Raw genomic sequence first — 23683 nt, forward strand, 5'->3', positions numbered from 1 at the left:
AACCACCTGGGAAGTTACTGTTTCAGCAATACTAACACAGTAACACTGTCCCTGAACCTGATGCTAGAGACCCAATGTCAAGGCTTTTGCTGTTGCTTTATATATTTGGCCCAGTGCTCCAATACTTAGGGATCGAGGAAACAAACCAACTTTATTGATGTCATCATCAATTCATGTTGGTGTCATCATCAACCTTTATAGCTCACATACAGTACATCAAATCAAATCCAATCAAATTGTATTTGTCACATGCGCCGAATACAACAGGTGTAGCCCTTACAGTGAAATACTTATTTACAAGCCCTTAACCAACAATGCTTTAAGAAGTTAAGAAAAAATCATGTTAAGTAAAAAATAGTTAAATTGAAAATAAAAGTACCAAATAATTAAACATTAGAAATAAAATAACAATAGCGAGGCTATATACAGGAGGTACCGGTACAGAGTCAATGTGCGGGGGGCACCGGTTAGTCTAGGTAATTGAGGTAATATGTACATGTAGGTAGAGTTAAAGTACATTACACCTGGTGTAGAGGGCAATGATCCAACATTACTTATTGATTGTATTTGTTTTGCATTTTTCCTCTGAACTTGTTTTACAGTGCAACCCTGATGTTGGCTACAGGCTCTTTATAATCTCAACACTTGAGTAATCACCTGTCAATGAACAAACTGCTTCATGCCAACTAATTCCTCCCTAGCAAGGCCTTTGACTCTCAAAGCTATGCCAAGGCTCATCGCTATCCTTTGAGGAGAGACTTCCAAAGACTCCTCAAATTATGAGACAAGACTGGGAATGAGGTCTCATATAGGAAGATGCTCAAAGGCCTCTGTAATGATCAAGATGCTGCCTGACATGGAGCTCTGACAGGAACGAACACTCCCCATGTTTTAAAGATAGGCTGAATAGATTGAGTTATTTAGCTCTGCGCTAATAGAAGACCTGATAAGGAATGGGTAGGTCAAAACATCATTACACTCTCCAAGGAACCATCTGGGGGTATTTATGTAAAACAGTGTTCAAGTGGGGGGTTAACTGACATGGAAAAAAGATGTAGCTAAATATAAGATGTAGGATGTTAAGCTAGGTTGCCACACTCAAAGCTAACTCGAGCAACAACACACTTCTATGGCACGCCAGTCCAAACTACAGATTTTTGTTCAAAACAGATACTTTTTTATTTAGTATGGACCTCAAGTTCTTGTGATTGAATTCATAATGTATGTTACAGTACTTCTCCTTTTCCAGAATATGTGAGGTCTTCATGGGCACTTCTCCTATTTTCCTGCCCAGGGAGTGCTCTGTAGACTGGAGAGATAAAATGGTTTATAAATCAACTTTTATAAATCATTCTGAAACTCACTTTTCTTTTTAGAGACCTGGGTTGTAATGCTGAGGCTTTTTACCATTTAGGAGGCATTTTTCAGCATAACTACTAGCTATATGAATACAGTCCAAATACTTTTACTGCACTATTTCAGTATGTCTCTCTGTTCTCTCTGTTTGTTCCCTCTCGCTCTGTTTCTCTTGCTCTCTCTGTTTCTCTCTCTCTGTTTCTCTCTTTCTGTTTCTCTCGCTCTCTGTTTCTCTCTCTTTCTGTTTCTCTCTCTCTCTGTTTCTCTCTCTCTGTTTCTCTCTCTGTTTCTCTCTCTCTGTTTGCTTTCTTTCTTTCTCTCTCTCCGTTTCTCTCTGTTTCTCTCTCTGTTTCTCTCTCTTTCTGTTTCTCTCTTTCTTTCTCTCTTCCTGTTTCTCTCTTTCCGTTTCTCTCTTTCTGTTTCTCTCTTTCTTTTGCTCTCTCTGTTTCTCTCTTCTGTTTCTCTCTCTGTTTCTCTCTCGTTCTGCTTCTCTCTCACACACACACACATACCACAAACACACACACGTGCGTGTGTATCTCCCAGTCCTAACTGTCTGTCTGGTATCTGTATCTCCTCAGCCCTGAAGGACAGCCGGTTCCAGCTGGTGAATTTCTCCGACAACGAGCTGCGGGTGTCTCTGTCCAACGTGTCTCTCTCAGATGAGGGACGCTATGTGTGCCAGCTCTACACAGACCCTCCTCAGGAGGCCTACGCAGACATCACTGTGCTGGGTAGGTTTTACACACACATGCCTAAACTCACATGCATGAATGTACGCCTGCATGTATACCCAAGTAACGTTCACACACACATGACACTATGTATGTACACAACATGTTATGTATGCACATTACATGGTGCCATATTCATAACTTAGACATTGCTTTCTACCACACTCTCACACATCCTATATAAACTGTGAATATAAAATTATTTGAATTTATGTATTTTCTTGATTAATCGTGTTATATTGAGTCCCACTGTCCCACTGTCAGCCAATTAGGCTCTTACAGTGCTCAATAGCATGGTAATGAATAGGAACAGATGCTGCTATGGATAACAGAACAGATCTATCTCAGACTGGCTTTGATGACTTCTGACTGTTGAGTGTGTGAATCCTACTGAATGTTAACTTGGATGCTCTAAGTAGTTCCCTATTGAGAGTCATTTCTGACAAACAGTGGAGCTACGGCGTGAAATTACACTAATACTACAGCTGTATTATACTTGCAGGCATCTTAGGGGATTGAAAAGGAATTAAGTACACTTCAAAGTAATTACTCTGCTTTTAGAAATGAAATCTAATAGCAAAAAGTGTGAACTAAGGGTGATTTTTAGGAGCTCTTGACGCGACACATCTTTCTGAGTTTTCTACAAGTGTCTCAGGCTGGTTTCCCTATGTGAGAGACAGCGGAATAAATAATCAAGGTTGGACATGCTTAGCTTGTGTTCATTGGTCATGCTAATATATATGTTTTGTTTCTGGAAGGGGAAATTGAAATGATAGCCTATAGCATAGTGGAACAGGCCATTATAGCCTATAGCATAGTGGAACAGGACATTATAGCCTATAGCATAGTGGAACAGGACATTATAGCCTATAGCATAGTGGAACAGGACATTATAGCCTATAGCATAGTGGAACAGGACATTATAGCCTATAGCATAGTGGAACAGGACATTATAGCCTATAGCATAGTGAAACAGGACATTATAGCCTATAGCATAGTAAAACAGGACATTATAGCCTATAGCATAGTGGAACAGGACATTATAGCCTATAGCATAGTGGAACAGGACATTATAGCCTATAGCATAGTGGAACAGGACATTATAGCCTATAGCATAGTGGAACAGGACATTATAGCCTATAGCATAGTGAAACAGGACATTATAGCCTATAGCATAGTGGAACAGGACATTATAGCCTATAGCATAGTGGAACAGGACATTATAGCTTATAGCATAGTGGAACAGGACATTATAGCCTATAGCATAGTGGAACAGGACATTATAGCCAATAGCATAGTGGAACAGGACATTATAGCCTATAGCATAGTGAAACAGGACATTATAGCCTATAGCATAGTGGAACAGGACATTATAGCCTATAGCATAGTGGAACAGGACATTATAGCCTATAGCATAGTGGAACAGGACATTATAGCCAATAGCATAGTGGAACAGGACATTATAGCCTATAGCATAGTGGAACAGCACATTATAGCCTATAGCATAGTGGAACAGGACATTATAGCCTATAGCATAGTGGAACAGGACATTATAGCCAATAGCATAGTGGAACAGGACATTATAGCCTATAGCATAGTGGAACAGGACATTATAGCCTATAGCATAGTGGAACAGGACATTATAGCCTATAGCATAGTGGAACAGGACATTATAGCCTATAGCATAGTGGAACAGGACATTATAGCCTATAGCATAGTGGAACAGGACATTATAGCCTATAGCATAGTGGAACAGGACATTATAGCCTATAGCATAGTGAAACAGGACATTATAGACTATAGCATAGTGGAACAGGACATTATAGCCTATAGCATAGTGGAACAGGACATTATAGCCTATAGCATAGTGGAACAGGACATTATAGCCTATAGCGTAGTGGAACAGGACATTATGTGTTGATGTGCTTGCAAGCAAGGGAGAGTGCATGCATGTTTTTGTGTGCATTCCTTTGTGCACACACAAACATGTGTGTGTGCGTCTGTGTATATGTGGGTCTGTCTGTACATATATATCTGAGGCTCTTGCTGTTTGTCTGTCAGTCCCACCAGGCAGTCCAATCATGGATTCCCGAGAGGATGTGGTCAGTGAGGGGAACGAGACAGAGCTCACCTGTACAGCCATGGTCAGCAAGCCTGCCGCCTCCATCAGATGGATGAAAGGAGAGCAGGAGCTGACAGGTCAGAGGAATATCTTTCCCTCAGATATCCTTCAGATAAAACCCCAGCCAGGCAGCTTTAACTCTCCACAGCATCCTACTGGAAATTGCAAATGCTCCTTTTACATTCAGGACTTGGTTTCACACTCATCACAGTATGCTATATCTACTGATCTGTTCAAGGACTAAAGAGTGAGAATGGATATGAGTATTTCAGTTGTTCAATTGAACTAGGTATAGCGTTGACTTTGACTATTATCTATTCATAAAGCACTGCGTTAGCTAACTGTCTCCTCAGCAATAGCCATATTATAACAGTTACCAAAGAAGCAGAGCATTTTAGTGCTGGGCTGAACTTGTAGTGGGCTTTTTCCAATGACCAGATAAGTGGCTTCAAATTAACTCCCAACTGTTCACCACCCACTCACTACAGCCTCCCCCATCGCCCAGCCAGCAGCCTAGCTGTATCAGAACAGTGTGTAGGCTAAAGTACATCCCTTTAGTACATCACTGAGGCACCCAGTGTCTTTACTGGTTTAATACACTCATAAACCTGTGTCATCGCCAGACACCAGGGAGTTGATGTGGAATCAACACTCTCTCTGAGGAATCCGCCCGGCAACAGCCTGTAAATCTGGTCACAGCCCCTGTCTACTGAGAGCATACGTCACCTGCTGCTGAAGGACCACAGCTCACACACCAGCAACACGTTTGCTTCTGTTGATCACATGTTGTCTTTTGGTTGATCAGACTTCTGATCCAACGGTTTGAAAGCCTTCAACCTCACTTATTACCTTTAATTGCTGTCCTTTTATGAAAGTACTTTATTTGAATGCCTCAAGTTCACTGTAGGCTCCTGGAGAGAGGTGCAGTAGTGTATGGTACTGTGGTGTGGTGCCTTATTGCCTCACATATGATCAAGATGACTCATCTATTATTCAGCCTATCCATACACTACAGCAAGAGGGAGAATTCATTTCACAGCCTGGTCCTGTTTACATAAGGACTGAATATCTCTGTCGTCAAATGATATACATGTATGTATTAGAATAGAGAGGACATATTTGGCTTGTTGAGAGGATGAAATATTTAGAAGGAGCGAATATAAGCTAAATGCCATCTGCGCCTCCAGTGTTAGAGAAGTGGAAGTCAATTTGTGTTTATGAGATGTCAGGCCCTCTGGGGAAGGCTGGGCTGGTGTGGTGTGGGTACGTTAGACAGGCAGGCAAGCAGACAGGCTCGTTAGATTAGTGAAATGCCACCATGTTGAACAGGGGCTAATCCAGACTGGCAGAGGAGGACGTGGACGGACCAGGAAGTCACGTCCTTTAGCACCTCTGGAAACACAGCTCACTTCTCATAAGCAATTCATTAGCTCCCCACTGGGCACACACTGGGTGAATCAACGTTGTTTCCATGTCATTTCAATGAAATTATGTTAAACCAACGTGGAATAGATGTTGAATTGACGTCTGTGCCCACATTGAGATCCGTCACAAATTGGTGATGTACAATTAAGAATAGATCATCTGGAAACACCTAAAAACAGGGGCCTAATCCATGTTTGTTTTGCTACGATTATTACTGTATATCTGCAGAGCAAAACCACTAGAAAAAACCTTTCTCTAAGGTTGTTTTTCAACGCCTATCTCTCAGGATGTTTCCCTATGTAAGTGTCATTGGGTTAAAAGCTATAGCAATGTGCATGTTAGTGTATGTGGTCAGTGTGTATTGGAGCAGCAGTGTGATGCCTTCTCTGAGCCCTAAGCGTGCCCCCCTGTGACTGGCTGGTCGGCTGGCGGAGATGGAAGTGTGCTGCAGGTCACAGAAGGCCCTGTAATTATTTCCTCACTTCATTAAGTGCAAGTAAACCATCACACTCAGCACCGCGGCTAATGCGCTGGCCCTGTGGCATTGTAATGCTCTCTAAATGAATGCCCCTCTGACAGCCAGACACATGTAGGAGCCTGGAGGGCAGCTGATTACTGTAGGGGTTAGCCTGGACACCACAGAACAGAACCCCACTCAGCATCCAGGATGCTGCATAGACACCGTTAACAAACCACAAGCACATCGTCCCTACCTCACGTTGGACTCAATGAGAATCTGTGGGTTCTAAAACCACATCAAGTAGGCTTAAGTAAATGTAATGATTTTAAGGTGTAAAGGGTGGTCAAAGTTACCTTGTTTTTAGCTTGACTGCAAAAAGTGTGCAGTGTGAAATAGAATACATCCGTTGCAGTACATGTTAGTTGTGTCCATGTGAATAACCAGGTGATCCTAGTCACATTGTTTTAAGCTGACTCAGTAACCCCATGCTCTGTATGATAGTCTGTTGTGAGTTGAGACATCTCTATAGACTTTGGTTCCATCACACCTTTGTATGTTATATTGTTCCTAGGCGAGATGACGGTGGATGAGACCTATGACAGGATGTTCACGGTCACCAGTCGGCTGAGACTCACTGTGTCCAAGGAGGACGACGGAGAGCCAGTCAGCTGCATCATCGACCACCCAGCCGTGAAGGACCTCCGGGCACAGAGATACCTGGAAGTGCTATGTGAGTGACCCGGAAGTGAAACAGGCATGACCTGGAAATAGAATGTTATTGACTCTCATAGTCCCTATGAGGTCTATCACAGAGATAAGGAATACAGTGCCTCTGAAAGTATACAAACTCTTTGACTTATTCCACATGTTGTTGTGTTACAGCCTGAATTCCAAATGGAATTCCACACATCTACACACAATACCCCATAACGACAAAGTGACACATTTTTTATTTAATAATTTTTTGCAAATTTATTGAAAATTAAATACAGAAATATCAAATTTGCATACGCATTCACACCCCTTTGCTATGGCACTTCAAATTGAGCTCAGGTGCATCCAATTTCCTTTGATCATCTTGAGATGGAGTCCACCTATGGCCAATTAAATAGTTTGGACATGATTTAGAAAGAACCACACCTGTCTAAATAAGGTTGCACAGTTGACAGTGAATGTCAGAGCAGAAACTATACCATGATGTCCAAGGAACTGTCCGTAGATCTCCGAGATAGAATTGTGATGAGGCATATATAAAACAATTTCTAGAGCACAGTGGTCTCCATCATTGGGAAATGGAAAAAATATGGAACTACCCAGACTCTGCCTAGAGCTTGCTGTCCGACCAAACTGAGCAACCGGGAAAGAAGGATCTTGGTGACCAAGAACTCTTACAGAACTACAGAGTTCCTTGGCTGAAATGGTAGAACCTGCCAGAAGGACGACAGTCTCTATAGCACTTCACCAATCTGGACATTATGAGAGAGTGGCTAGACGGAAGCCACTTCTGAGAAAAATGCACATGACAGACTGCCATGAGTTTGCAAAAGGGCACGTGAAAGACTCTGAGATCATAAGGCAAAAGATTCTGTGGTCTGATAAGACAAAAATGTAACTCTTTGGCCTGAATGCAAAGTGCTATGTCTGGAGAAAACCAGGCATAGCTCATCACCTGTCTAACACCATCCCTACCGTGAAGCATGGTGGTGGCAGCATCTTGCTATGGGGATGCTTTTCAGCAGCAGGGACTGGGAGACTGGTAAGTATAAAGGGGACAATGAATGGTGCTTTAGAGTGCAAACGACTTTAGACTGGGGAAAAAATGTACATTCCAACAGGACAATGTTCCCAAGTATACAGCCAAAGCAATGTTGGAATGGCTTCAGAACAAGAATGTGAAAGTCCTTGAGTTGCTCAGCTAAAGCCCAAACTTGAATCCCATTGAAAATCTATGGAAAGACTTGATGATTTCTGTTCACAGCCGCTCGCTTTCTAACTTAACAGAGCTTGAGAAAATCTGTGCAAAGCTGATATAGACATACCTAAGACGACTCAAGTCTGTAATCGCCAGCAAAGGTGCTTCTACAAAGTATGGACTCAGGGGTGTAAATAATTACAGTTGAAGTCGGAAGTTTACATACACCTTAGCCAAATACATTTAAACTCAGTTTTTCACAATTCCTGACATTTAATTCAAGTAAAAAGTTCCTGTCTTAGGTCAGTTAGGATCACCACTTTATTTTAAGAATGTGAAATGTCAGAATAATAGTAGATAGAATGATTTATTTCAGCTTTTATTTCTTTCATCACATTCCCAGTGGCTCAGAAGTTTACATACACTCAATTAGTATTTGGTAGCATTGTATTTAAATTGTTTAACTTGGGTCAAACGTTTCGGGTAGCCTTCCACAAGCTTCCCACAATAATTTGGGTGAATTTTGGCCCATTCCTCCTGACAGAGCTGGTGTAACTGAGTCAGGTTTGTAGGCCTCCTTGCTCGCGCATGCTTTTTCAGTTCTCCCACAAATTTTCTATGGGATTGAGGTCATGGCTTTGTGATGACCACTCTAATACCTTGACTTTGTTGTCCTTAAGCCATTTTGCCACAACTTTGGAAGTATGCTTAGGGGTCATTGTCCATTTGGAAGACCCATTTGCGACCAAGCTTTAACTTCCTGACTGATGTCTTGAGATGTTGCTTCAATATATCCACATCCTTCATCATGATGCCATCTATTTTTTTATTTTTTATTTTTTATACATTTTTAGGGGTGGATCAGTTTAATATTGCGGAAAGAATATTGCTTCCATCAATGTAATTGTCTGCATCATTTCCAATCCCCCATTTATTTTTTTGGTAAATATATATATCCATACACGCATGCATACATATACACATATATACATACACATACCTATATAGACATACTTTTTTAAAGAATATACCTTTATTATTATTCCCCGCAAACCCTACCACCGATCGCCCAATTGGAGTAAACTAATAAACACTTCGGCTTTTACCTTCAATTTATTCATCTTATACACATTTTACAGACAGTCTATTTTACAATAGTTATTTTTTGTTTGTTTTTAGTCCTTCCTCTATTTCTGATGTCCATCCAGTTTGATTTCTATTTGTAACTGTGCTATATCACAAAGGTTCTGAACCTATATACATTTTACAGATCCCGTATGTTTTACATTGGTTATCTTGTTATTAGTCCCACCCTTCAGCTCCATTCAACCCCTCCCATCTATCCATCAACATCATCCATTTCGGATTTCTATTTGCCATTTATTTTCAACTGTGCTGTGATGCTTCACAAAAGAATTGAACCTTTCTATTCTCATAGCTTCTACAGATTGTAAATTAAAAATAAACATTTTTGCTAAAATAATTATTATATTTTTGATTGATTTACTATGGCTTTTCAAATCACCCAGTATTGCTATCTGCAGCGTTAGTTCTAGTCAAATGTTGCAATTCTTCAGCCATTCCTGGACCTGTGACCAAAAATGAGCTACATATAGACAATACCAAAATAAATGATCTAATGACTCTGCCTCCTCACAGCAGAATCTGCAGAGCTGGGAAGATTGTATCCCCCATATATATAACATTCTATTAGTCGCAAGAATTTTGTATAGTAATTTAAATTGAAAAATGTTAAGTTTTGAATCCGGCGTTGTTTTGCGTATCAATTCATAAACCATGTGCCATGGAATGGGCACATCGAACATCTCTTCCCAACTATTTTGCAATGATGCCATCTATTTTGTGAAGTGCACCAGTCCCTCCTGCAGCAAAGAACCCACACAACATGATGCTGCCACCCCTGTGCTTCACGGTTGGGATGGTGCTCTTCGGCTTGCAAGCATCCCCCTTTTTCCTCCCAACATAACGATGGTCATTATGGCCAAACAGTTCTATTTTTGTTTCATCAGACCAGAGGACATTTCTCCAAAAAGTACGATCTTTGTCCACATGTGCAGTTGCAAACAGTAGTCTGACTTTTTTATGCCGGTTTTGGAGCAGTGCCTTCTTCCTTGCTGAGCGGCCTTTCAGGTTATGTCGATATAGGATTCGTTTTACTGTGGATATAGATACTTTTGTATCTGTTTCCTTCAGCATCTTCACAAGGTCCTTTGCTGTTCTGGGATTGATTAGCACTTTTCGCACCTAAGTACTTCATCTCTAGGAGACAGAACGCGTCTCCTTTCTGAGCGGTATGACGGCTGCGTGGTCCCATGGTGTTTATACTTGCATACTATTGTTTGTACAGATGAACGTGGTACCTTCAGGTGTGTTGAAATTGCTCCCAAGGATGAACCAGACTTGTGGAGGTCAACAATTTTTTTTCTGAGGTCTTGGCTGATTTCTTTTGATTTTCTCATGATGTCAAGCAAAGAGGCACTGAGTTTGAAGGTAGGCCTTGAAATACATCCACAGGTACACCTCCAATTGACTCAAATTGTTTAAAGGCACAGTCAACTTAGTGTATTTAAACTTCTAACCAACTGGAATTGTGATACAGTGAATTATAAGTGAAATAATCTGTCTGTAAACAATTGTTGGAAAAATTACTTGTGTCATGCACAAAGTAGATGTCCTAACCGACTTGCCAAAACTATAGTTTGTTAACAAGACATTTGTGGAGTAGTTGAAAAACAAGTTTTAATGACTTCCAACTTCAACTGTATGTAAGTGAGATATTTCTGTATAAAATCTTCTAAAAACATGTTTTCACTTTGTCATTATGGGGTATTGTGGTTAGATGAGTGAGATTTTTAATATATATATATTTTGAGTTCAGGCTGTAACACAACAAAATGTGGAATAAGTCAAGGGGTATGAATACTTCTGAAGGCACTGTACTGTATATGAATGAATTAGATCATCAATTCTGTATCTAATTAAAATACCTGGCAGCCCAGAGATTCACTTTACAATACGTCTCCTGGAATGTAATAGAATCACCTCCAGGGAAAAGTAACTTTTGCTGTAGTGTTGTGTAACATGAAAGAAGAGAGAACTGCACGCTCTAGTCTTGTGTCAAATGTGATTTGCTGTTTCCTCCAATGGTTTATTGATTGAAGAGGTAAAACAGCCATCCTTACACACTGTAGAACATCAGATAAAGGTTAAGCTAACCTTTGGTAGTCTGTGTAGAATATTCATTTATTAACATAGACGAGTGCTTTGCCTAACCTTTCTAGGCAAAAGGGAAAGCTCAACTTGAACCACTTGACATTTTGGCAATCTTTTGCTAACATAGATAAGAGAAAAATATATATATATTTTACTTTATAGTTAGACTGTCTGAACACAGCCCTTTTCTCTATATGTTTAACCAAGGGGCTATGATCAAATCAAATATATTGGTCACATACACGTGTTTAGCAGATGTTATTGCCGGTGGAGCGAAATGCTTGTGCTTCTAGCTCCGACAGTGCAGTAATGTCTAACAAGTGATATCTAACAGTTTCACAACATATACCCAAAATACACATAAATCTAAGTAAGGAATGGCTTAAGAATATACAGTATACATATATGTCAGAGCGGCATTGGTCTAAGATACAGTCGCATAGTAGAGAATACAGTGTATATATATCTATATATATATGAGATGGGTGATGCAATATTTACACACAATTAAAGTGACTAAGATACCGTAGAATAGTATAGTGTACAGTTTATACATATGAGATGAGTAATGCAAGAAAAACAGACATTATTAAAGTGGCTAGTGTTTCATTTCCTTAAAGTGGCCAGGGATTCCTAATCTATGCCTTTAGGTAGCAGCCTCTGATGTGCTGGAGATGGCTGTTTAACAGTCAGTGGTGTAGTATACGTAGAATACCATACAGTATATACATATGAGATGGGGGAAGCAATATGTAAACATTTTTTAAAGGTGACTAAGATACTGTAGAATTATGTGGAGTGCAGTTCATACATATGAGATGAGTAATGCTAGATACGGAATCATTATTAAAGTGGCTAGTGATCCATTTCTAAAAGTGGCCAGTGATTCCTAATCTATGTCTATAGGCAGCGACCTCTGATGTGCTAGTGATGGCTGTTTAGCAGTCTGATGACCTTGAGATAGAAGCTGTTTTTCAGTCTCTTGGTCCCAGCTTTGATGCACCTGTACTGACCTCGCCTTTTGGATGATAGCGGGGTGAACATGTAGTGGCTCGGGTGGTTGTTGTCCTTGATGATCTTTTTGGCCTTCCTATGGCATCGGGTGCTGTAGGTGTCCAGGAGGGTGGGAAGTTTGGCAGACCGCACCACTCTCTGGAGAGCTTTGCGGTTGTGGGCGGTGCTGTTGTCATTCCACGCGGTGATACAGCCCGACAGGATGCTCTCAATTGTGCATCTGTAAAAGTTTGTGAGGGTTTTAGGTGTTAGGCCAAATTTCTTTAGCCTCCTGAGGTTGAAGAGGCGCTGTTGCGCCTTCTTCACCACACTGTCTGTGTGGGTGGACCATTTCAGTTTGTCAGTGATGTGTACGCCGAGGAACTTGAAGCTTTCCGCCTTCTCCACTGTGGTCCCATCGATGTGGATAGGGGGGTGCTCCTTCTGCTGTTTCCTGAAGTCCACAATCATCTCCTTAGTTTTGTTGACATTGAGTAAGAGGTTATTTCCTGGCAACACACTCCCAGAGCCCTCACCTCCTCCCTGTAGGCTGTCTCATTGTTGTTGGTAATCAACTCTACTATTGTTGTGTCGTCTGCAAACTTGATGACTGAGTTGGAGGCGTGCTTGGCCACGTAGTCATGGGTGAACAGGGAGTACAGGAGGGGGCTGAGCACCCACCCTTGTGGGGCACCAGTGTTGAGGATTTGCGAGGAGGTGTTGTTTCCTACCTTCAACACCTGGCGACCCATCACGAAGTCCAGGACCCAGGTGCACAGGGCGGAGTTCAGACCTAGGGCCTTGAGCTTGATGATGAGTTTGGAGGGTACTATGGTGTTGAATGCTGAGCTATAGTCAATGAACAGCATTCTTACATAGGTATGCCTCTTGTCCAGATGGGACAGGGCAGTGTGCAGTGTGGTGGTGATTGCATCGTCTGTGGATCTATTGGGGAGGTAAGCACATTTATGTGGGTCTAGGGTGGCAGGTAAGGTGGAGGTGATATGATCCTTGACTAGTCTCTCAAAGCACTTCATGATGACAGAAGTGAGTGCTACTGGGCGATAGTAATTTAGTTCAATTACCTTTGCTTTCTTAGGTACAGGGACAATGGTGGTCATCTTGAAACATGTGGGAACAACAGCCTGGGATAGGGAGAGATTGAATATATCTGTAAACATAACAGCCAGCTGGTCTGCTCATGCTTTGAGGATGCGGCTAGGGATACCATCTGGGCCAGCAGCCTTGAGAGGGTTAACACGCTTAAATGACTTACTCACGAGAAGGAGAGCCCACAGTCCTTGATAGCGGGCCGCGTCGATGGCACTGTGTTATCCTCAAAGCATGTGAAGAAGGTGTTCAGCCTGTCCGGAAGCAAGACGTCGGTGGCCACGACGTGGCTGGTTTTCCTTTTATAATCCGTGATTGTTTGTAGACCCTGCCACATACTGGGACTCAACTTTGTCCCTATACCGATCTTTAGCCTGCTTGATTGCTTTGTGGAGGGAATTTTCTACACTTTCCCTGGTTAAATGCGGTGCTTCACGCTTTCAGTTTTGCGCGAATGCTCCCATCTATCCGCGGTTTCTGGTTGGGGTACATTTAATAGTCACAGTGGGTACAACATCTCCTATGCACTTCCTGATAAACTCATTCACCGTATCGGTATATGTGTCGATATTATTTTCTGAAGCTACTCTGAACATATTCCAGTCCGCGTGATCAAAACAATCTTGAAGCGAGGATTTCGTTTTGTCAAACCAGCGTTGAATAGTCCTTTCCACAGGTGCTTCCTGTTTGACTTTCTGCCTATAGGAGGGGAGAAGCAAGATGGAATTGTGGTCCGATTTGCCGAATGGATGGCGGGGGAGGGCCTTATATGCATTCTGGAAGGTAGTATAAAAATGGTCGAGAGTTTTAACAGCGCGAGTACAACAATCAATATGTTGATAGAATTTGGGGAGCCATTTCCTGAAATTTGCTTTGTTAACCTCTATGGGCTAGGTGGGACGCAAGCGTCCCACCCGTGGTGCACTCCATCAACAGCAGGTGCATTTCAAGAGCGGCAAATTTGAATCCAAATAAATGTCAAAATTCTAATTTTTCAAACATACAACTATTTTACACCCTTTGAAAGATAAACATCTCCTTAATCTAACCACGTTTTACGATTTCAAAAAGGTTTTACGGCGAAAGCATACATTTAGAGTATGTTAGGACAGTACATTTACAAGAGTTGTGTGTAATGTTTTGTCAATTGAAAGACAGGGTCACCAAAACCATAAAACCAGCTAAAATGATGCACTAACCTTTTACAATCTCCATCAGATGACACTCCTAGGACATTATGTTAGACAATGCATGCATTTTTAGTTCTATCAAGTTCATATTTATATCCAAAAACAGCGTTTTACTATGGCATTGATGTTGAGGAAATCGTTTCCCTCCAATAACCGGCAGTCAAGTCAGCACCACAAATTAAATAATTAAAATTAGAAAACATTGGTAAAATATTATATTGTCATTTAAAGAATTATAGATTTACATCTCTTGAACGCAATCAACTTGCCAGATTTAAAAATAACCTTACTGGGAAATCACACTTTGCAATAATCTGAGCACTGCGCCCAGAAAAATACGCGTTGCGATACAGACTAGCCGTCATGTTGGGGAGATCTAAAATCGAAAATACTATGTAAATAATCCATTACCTTTGATTCTCTTCATCAGATGTCACTTCCAGGTATCACAGGTCCATAACGAATGTAGTTTTGTTCAAAAAAGCTCATCATTTATGTCCAAAAATCTCCGTCTTGTTAGCACATGATCTAAGCCCGCCGGACTTCACTTCATGAACGAGGGGAAAAAAATATATTTACGTTCGTTCAAACATGTCAAACGTTGTATAGCATAAATCATTAGGGCCTTTTTTAACCAGAACATGAATAATATTCAAGGTGGACGAATGCATTCTCTTTTATAACGTATTGGAACGAGGGTACCCAACATGAACTCGCGAGCCAGGTGTCTAATGGGCCATCATCGTTCCATGGCTCTTGTTCGGTCAGATCTCCCTCCAGAAGACTCAAAACACTTTGTAAAGGCTGGTGACATCTAGTGGAAGCAATAGGAAGTGCCAAAATATTCCTCAGCCCCTGTGTTTTTCAATGGCATAGGTTTAAAGGTAATACAACACATCAGGTATCCACTTCCTGTCAGAAAATGTCTCAGGATTTTGCCTGCCGAATGAGTTCTGTTATACTCACAGACACCATTCAAACAGTTTTAGAAACTTTAGAGTGTTTTCTATCCATATATAATAAGTATATGCATATTCTAGTTACTGGGTAGGATTAGTAACCAGATTAAATCGGGTAAATTTTTTTATCCAGCCGTGCAAATACTGCCCCCTAGCCCTAACAGGTTAAAATCCCCATGTACAATAAATGCAGCCTCAGGATATGTGGTTTTCAGTTTGTATAAAGTCCAGCGAGGTTCTTTGAAGGCCGTCGTGGTATCGGCTTGAGGGGGGATATAGACCGCTGTGGCTATTATTGATGAAAATTATCTCGGGAGATAGTACGGTTGGCATTTGATTGTGAGATGTTCTAGGTCGGGTGAACAGAAGGACTTGAGTTCCTGTATGTTATCATAGTTATACCATAAGTCGTTATCATAAAACATATACCTCCACCCTTCTGCTTCCCAAATAGATGTTTTGTCCTGTCGGCGCGATGTACTGAGAACCCAACTGGCTTTGATAGCCAGGTTTATGCAGTCCTATACCACTGAAAGCCTTAGTCGGTGGAGTTGAGCTGAAAATATACTGGTCATACAAGAGTAATAATATACTGCTCAAAAAAATAAAGGGAACACTTAAACAACACAATGTAACTCCAAGTCAATCACACTTCTGTGAAATCAAACTGTCCACTTAGGAAGCAACACTGATTGACAATAAATTTCACATGCTGTTGCCCTTGTGAGACCATATGCTGGTGCGGTTGGCCCTGGGTTCCTCCTAATGCAAGACAATGCTAGACCTCATGTGGCTGGAGTGTGTCAGCAGTTCCTGCAAGAGGAAGGCATTGATGCCATGGACTGGCCCGCCCGTTCCCCAGACCTGAATCCAATTGAGCACATCTGGGACATCATGTCTCGCTCCATCCACCAACGCAAAAGTTGCACCACAGACTGTCCAGGAGTTGGCGGATGCTTTAGTCCAGGTCTGGGAGGAGATCCCTCAGGAGACCATCGGCCACCTCATCAGGAGCATGCCCAGGCGTTGTAGGGAGGTCATACAGGCACGTGGAGGCCACACACACTACTGAGCCTCATTTTTACTTGTTTTAAGGACATTACATCAAAGTTGGATCAGCCTGTAGTGTGGTTTTCCACTTTAATTTTGAGTGTGACTCCAAATCCAGACCTCCATGGGTTGATAAATTGGATTTCCATTGATTATTTTTGTGTGATTTTGTTGTCAGCACATTCAACTATGTAAAGAAAAAAGTATTTAATAAGATTATTTCTTTCATTCAGATCTAGGATGTGTTGTTTAAGTGTTCCCTTTATTTTTTTGAGCAGTGTATAAGCAATGGAGTAATGGCACTGTCGTAGCCAGCAAAAGCACTCTCCTAACCTTCCCAATGCATTGCAGCATGGTCCTTTGTAGCTCAGTTGGTAAAGCATTGTGCTTGTAACAGCAGGGTAGTGGGTTTGATTCCCGCGACCACCCATATGTAAAATGCACGCATGACTGTAGATTTATTTGGATAAAAGTGGCTGCTAAATGACATTTGTTGTTATATTATAGCGCACCGACAAATGGCTCTTTCACTGGTTTGAACATACAATAACACTTTTTTATAGAGTGACTGAAAGCATGAGTCAGATTGAGATAGGTTGACATTGCTAGAGCTGTGAATATGATATGAATTATAAAGTGTGTACTGCTTCTATACAATGTGTATGTGAAAATACCATCTGTCTACTTTCAGATCAACCAGAAGTGAAGATCGTTCAGGCGTTCCCTGAAGGTTTAACGAGAGAGGGAGAGAATCTAGAGCTGACGTGCATAGCAAAAGGCAAACCACAGTGAGTATCCATCCATCCACACATATAATTTAATACTAGTTAACAGTACAGCATTCCACTCTGTCCTTAAAAATGCCAACATAGACAGCTACATGACACTTCCAGGCTTCCTATATCCCTTTTCTGCCAGCCAAAGGACTCCCCTAACCTTCCCAATGCATTGTAGCATTTATATGTTACCAATTGCTAGTGTGTTTTGTGTAAAAGGCATCATTAGGAGGAACCTGCCAATGGCTCTCCCACGCTGATCTGAGTTCAGACCTTTAGAGTGAGATTTGGTCTATTGACGGGCATCGTGCAGGGTCTTTCTGATGTGGTTGGTTTTTGTGTCATCCAGGCCCCATCAGATCAGCTGGCTCAGAGTGGATGATGATGTGCCATCTCACACCGTGATCACCGGCTCTGACCTCTTCATCGAAAACCTCAACAAGTCGTACAACGGCACGTACCGCTGTGTTGCCTCCAACACCGTGGGAGATGCCTACGATGACTATATCCTCTTTGTATACGGTAGGTACTGTCATGGCTACTGTCGCCTGTAGTTTGTTTTGCGATTCTATCTATATTTGGAGATGAGTCCAGGCCAGGTGGTCTGTATTGCTGATACAGGATGTGTCGAGTAGGCAATCATGGCCACTCACTAGAATTTGCTAAATTTTCCATTGAAACTTCTCATGTGTCAGTTCACTGATTACAGGTTTCTCTGGGTGAATCTGTCACAGAAACCATGTCACTGACATAGTAACAGATGGCTCTGACTTAATGATTTATTCTGACTGACACCTCACAGACTATCCTCAATCTAACTTGTAGCTTACGTATGAATCTCTGACTTAGGTTACTATGGCACTTATAGCAATGCCACTCTGAGATTGTATTTCTGTAAGTGCTCTTAGGCAGATGGTGACATTTGTTTGTCCCTCTTAGTCCTCTAGTGATCATCTCCAGAACAAAAGCATGGAACGTGCTATTAAGTAACAGTCCAGGCCTATCCAGGGTTTCATCCTATGACTGAAGTCATAATTGGCGCCCCATCCACTCTCATCCATTAGAGGCATGATTCACTTTCCCTCTGTAATGTAACTGTCATACAGTTACTGTATCTACAGGAAGAGGTTTGAGGTTTGTGAAGCAGGCTGTAGTCTTGCTTCCATATGGATCCTTTGTTTGGAATATGATTACTTTTGGCTTTGAACAACACACATCATCCATTTCCAAATAGATTTAGCTTCATAAAGGAGCTTGTGAGAAATGAAAACTGCCAGAACAGGAAACATTTTCCATACACACCATCTTTTGATTTATGTTGTTTTGTCTTTTACTTTCATACTTGTTTTGGCACATTGGTTTGATTGGGAATGTGAGCTGACTATTTGTTTTGGAGATATACCCCTCTCCCATGCATAATCAAGTTCTATAGTAGGCGTCTCTTCATATATGCCCTCCTCACGTCTCCATATTGCATTTTCCTACATTTCTTTGAAGGAACAACCTGCTCCCTACTCAACAGAGATAAACTAGACAAACAGCTATACACTAAAAAGACTCGTGAATGAATTTCCATGGTGAAAATGTGTGTTTGCCGGTGCAGCAAACATGCTAGCATGTGTGAGCTGTACATGTTTTGTAGTAGAATTATCTATTTGTATGCCTTTGGCACAATGAAATATCCCATCTTACAGAAATAGCTTCCCACCACAAGTCTTTTTCAGTCTTTTACCACCTCAACATTAGAGACAGCATATCTCTGGTGTTATCAGTACAGTCTCTATTCTTTTAGTTAGAGCATTAATGAGACACTGGAGATTTGTGAAAGGTGTTGATAACACTTTGAGTAATTATGTTTGAGATTCCCAGTTCTGTTATTCCACAGAATTAGATGCTAGACAAAAGAAGCCATGTTGTTGGTCCATAAGAGGATTGTTTTCCCTGACTAATCATACTAGTTACTGTACACTAGCATAATGAGTGTGTCTTTCTGAACATGGTTCCATCTAGGGGTAAGCATGATGAGAACCACAGATGTGTCAGCTTAGCAGGTGGGTCTATACGTGAAGAGACTGCTGGGTGGGTTTTCCTGTTTTCTACTTGTATTAGGCCCAGGAGGAGCCCATTAGTGTCTAGTGTTGGAATCCACAGCTGCTATCTCTTAGTATGTCCCTGATGTTCATTAATGTGGATCTGTCAGAGGACTGTGTGCAGTACCATGTCAAAGCTAGATGACCAGGAACCTAGCTAATGTAGTGCAACAGGAGAGTACAGTATGTGTACCAATGGTCTGTGCTATTCTAGATATATTAGATATTCATATGTGTGCTACTTTCTGAGAGTTGGAATATAGAGTATGCTACTCTCATCTTGCCTCTGCCTACCGCTGCACTAAAACACTTTATCCCTGACACTAGAAATGTTGTGTATACTCTGTGTACTCTCCTACAGTAAATAAAAAAGCATATAGTAAGTAACAAAGCATGTTTAGTTGTCAGTTGTATTCTGGTCTAAGGGTGAGAGAGAAGGTAGTTAGGCTGGTTTGCCTCCTCTGCTGGTTCTGGGTTGTTTTCAGTAGACTATGAGTGCTGGTCTGTGGTTGGTTGACGTCCGGTGTAGGAGTAAACTGGTCCAAAGCAACTAGGCTCCCAGCTACTGTAGGCTCCCACCAAACTCCGTTCACTGTACAAAGCTGACCTGGTGCTATAACTCACACATACTGGCTGTTGGCAGGAGAACAATTATGTATTTTGCTCAAGGGTTTGTTCTGCAGTTGACTCTCTGACCCAGAGATTTCCTACACGGCCATGAAGTCAAAGATTCCCATGCAGCCATCTGGGCGTCAAGCCCAGTCAGAAAGTATGCTCAAATATGGCTCTGTTGACCCTGACTTGGATGAAGCGCTGTTGTGAAAACAAACGTGTTGAATCACACGGATTCTGAACCATCACCCATCTCTGCACCATAGTACAGAATAACTAATGAAACATCAGGCTGCAAATTAATAACCAAGTCATACAGTCTCAAGAGAAAACATAGTTTAATGTGTTTTGAAAAATGCATCTGAGGACATTGTTGTACTGTATTACTTTATGGAATATTTGTTTGAGTCAGAAATCTCCATTGCTATGTTATGAAGACAATGTGCATATAAAACAATGTATTCAGAATTGCTAACAAGCTGAAGAAAAATAAAGTTTTTTGGCTGCCAGGTTTAAGAGGGCATAGCTAAACAATTTCTCCCGCATTGTTTCAGTTTATGCTTAGAATTTCTCATATCAAATGTTCTTACAAATAGAAATGTACCCTGAAAATATGGCACCTCCAAATACATTCATATTTCAGCTCTCATAATGTGGAGCCAAGAGTAATCCAGCCTGCAAATTGCCCATGGAGAATACTTGTTTGCTAGACTATTATATGTGCCATATCCCATCCAGGCCTTTGTGGCAGCCTCTTATCCCTGGCCTGCATGCCCAATTTCCCAGACTCTGACATTTCAGCTATCAGACCGCCTTCGGTCACAGGGAAAGAAGAAATCCCCTATAAATATTGTTTGCGGAGAATCTGTTCCTGATATCCCCTCACCTCTCCCCCCTGCCCCCTCCTCCCCCAGAAGCGACATTATGCCACCATTGATGTTTTATCATTAGTTTGGAAGTGTGTGGTCCCCTACTGTGGGCTTCTGATGGGCACAGACAGTAAAGGCATGAAGACAGCCAGACAAATTTCTCCCGCTGTGACTTGTCTCCAGCAAGGGGCCGGCACTATCTCTCTGTGCCAGAAACAGGAAGATATTCCTAGTGGCAGGGAAGCTTTTCAGTCTCTTAGCACCGCTGCATACCTGTATTGGCCTCCATTTTGTAATTCTCATTATTTTGTTTGTGGTGTTATGAAAGGCCTTGTCAGTACACTATCAGTCTGTTGTTGTTGCAAGAGGTGCAGAAGAACTACAGGGGAGTGCACCAGAGTTGCTTAATGCACTGCTTAACTTAATTACTGGAAATAATCCCTTAATATGTTAATTTCTAACTTCCCAACTACCCATTGAATGTTTATGAACAATATCGGGCACATTAAGTTCGTTTTTCAAACTACAGTATGAGAATACAAAATAGTAAATTAGATGTGTTCATTCCAACCTTTTGGCCTATTGTTAATGAGTAGAGGTTTAAGTAAGATTGGAATGACCTGATATCAAACACTGTGCATTGTCAAAGCTCTGATATTGCATTCACTATCACCAGACAGTAGAAAAGACACCAATGGTGCGTTGACACAGGTTACAGATGAAGAATGCAATATGGGAAAAGCAACATCCTTCCTGTGGGAAAAACAGCCATCTTACTGAGACCATACAGAACCTAAATCATTATCTCGCTCTATAGTAATACTACAGTAGTTACTGAGAGATTTGATACTTTCCCAATTCTGCTACAGTACTTCCATACTTGCATGACCCCATCCTTAATGGCTTCTCACACTTTCTTTATTTCTTATACATTTCTTCTTGATTTTGTATGTTTTCCATCTAGATGCTCCTACCACGATCCCCACACCCACCACCTTGAACCTAGACAACACCCAAGGTACTGTATGTCCCCACTTTGTTCATTCTCACCCCTCGCCTGTGTGTACACGTGTGCATGCTTGCTTGTGAGTGTGTTTGCAGTAGTGTAGTACAGTGAGAAAGAGAGAGTGGGTGAGAGAGTTTGGGAGAGAGACAGAGAGAGGTTGAGACAGCGGGCGGGCAGTTTTAATCAGATTGTTCTACTGATAGGTGCCATAGCGGACGCCCTGCGCTGTGCTTTCAGTGACACCTGTCACAGCCCTTTCCTGTCACGTTTGATCTGTGAGGATGGAGGAGACATGTCAGTCGCTCGGCACTCTGCTATCTTATCAGCATCGCCATGCAGCCATATCTCAACCTGCCCACACTCACATCACAGTCACATTACAATGCCCTTTACATCTCCCCCATCAAATCACAATCACATCCATCTTTGTAGGCCTGGAAACACTGACTGATTTGTTTTCTCTTTGACTTATGATATGGATGAAGGACAGTTTATTTACAGTGTCAGCTGGCCCACCTCTGTACATACGGTTTAGTGTTGGATCTTCTACGGTACTATATGTAGTTCTTATTCTTTTCACTTTTGTGGAGGAAGAAGTGTGTTGACTATTGGGAAGACTTCTTTGTGTATAATATGGTTGTTCAAATAAACTGAAAAACAAAACAAAAATCTGTCTCTCCTCCATTCTAGATAGTTCAGGTTTGTTCATATACAGACACATGGAGACCATTTATTAGGAATGCCAAATTCATTCATCAGTGAGAGAAAGTCCATTTAGAAGATAATACATTTCTGATAAACGGCAGTGAGAGAAATAGAATGGGAGTACTGGGATGGGCTGGAGCTTTTAAAATATCTATTAAAGCCTAATGTTGGCCAAAAGTACTTGGCAGCATCAGGAGGTGACATTTAGAGATAACTAAATATGGCATTTATATTGCAGAGTAACTGCAGCACTGACAACTGCCATTTAATTATATTCTCTGTTGTTTGCCAGCTAAACGCAGACCTCGTAATTGATTTCTATCAATATTTGCAAGCAGAGTTCCCTCAAACGTTTGGATGAAATCCTGCACTATGGAAGTACTCCATAGGTACTGCTGTGATTCTCTACTAACACACAGGGGAGGGGCAAATGCACGTTCATAGCTGACAATGTACTTCCAGAGCTAACATGAAGTCATCCCAAGTCATTCAAAGCCAGCCCACCGAGATGTACCATACGTACATGTCCAATGGCATGTCACACCGCAGGCTCCTACAGAGGAGGAGGTGGTGGTGGTGGGTGGTGGTACAGTATGGCTCTTTGATTTCCACTCAGGCACTAGAGAAGTAATCAGGTCCCTTTCATGCTGGTGCTGGAAACCTCCAGAGGCCATTTTGTGTGTCTGAGTAGAGGGAGTAGAGAGCCTGAGTGTCTCATCAACTGCACAATCAGGTCTACAAGGTGAATGAGTGGTCTGGGACATGAAGAAGCTCTAGCTCCTATTTCTAAGGTTTTTTGAATAGTCCATTTGGAATATTTTACTCCACAGAAGAGGGGTGAACTTTTATATATAGGATCTCCTGTATCAATGACAATCCTACTATACTGTGTCCCGGTATTTCTACTTTTATACAGATGTAGGATCTTAATTTGATCACCCTGTTGCAGGACAACTTTCCTGCAATGCAGGACATTTTAATCCTGTAGTGTATTTGAAGTTTAAAAAGGCTTCTGAAGTTGGGAATTTCCACTTTGAAAGATATATTTTTTTCATTAATTATAACCTATATAATAATTCA

At 41.5% G+C, this 23683-nt stretch overlaps 1 protein-coding gene across 4 annotated transcripts in view; it reads left to right on the plus strand.

The window, feature by feature from the left end:
- Window positions 1-23683, plus strand: part of LOC106613023 (cell adhesion molecule 1) — a 189187-nt gene that overhangs the window by 147029 nt on the left and 18475 nt on the right. For 2 of the 4 annotated variants that reach the window (XM_014214866.2, XM_014214863.2), the window contains 6 exons: window positions 1938-2090; window positions 4152-4289; window positions 6669-6827; window positions 17237-17333; window positions 17671-17843; window positions 21857-21910. In XM_014214866.2, the coding sequence (XP_014070341.1) occupies window positions 1938-2090; window positions 4152-4289; window positions 6669-6827; window positions 17237-17333; window positions 17671-17843; window positions 21857-21910 (774 nt within the window). Of the gene's footprint in view, window positions 1-1937; window positions 2091-4151; window positions 4290-6668; window positions 6828-17236; window positions 17334-17670; window positions 17844-21856; window positions 21911-22101; window positions 22534-23683 lie in introns of those variants that run through there. The other 2 variants (XM_014214865.2, XM_014214867.2) reach the window with 2 other exon arrangements.

The sequence above is a fragment of the Salmo salar genome, chromosome ssa09 (genome assembly GCF_905237065.1).
Source record: "Salmo salar chromosome ssa09, Ssal_v3.1, whole genome shotgun sequence".
Taxonomy (NCBI): domain Eukaryota; kingdom Metazoa; phylum Chordata; class Actinopteri; order Salmoniformes; family Salmonidae; genus Salmo; species Salmo salar.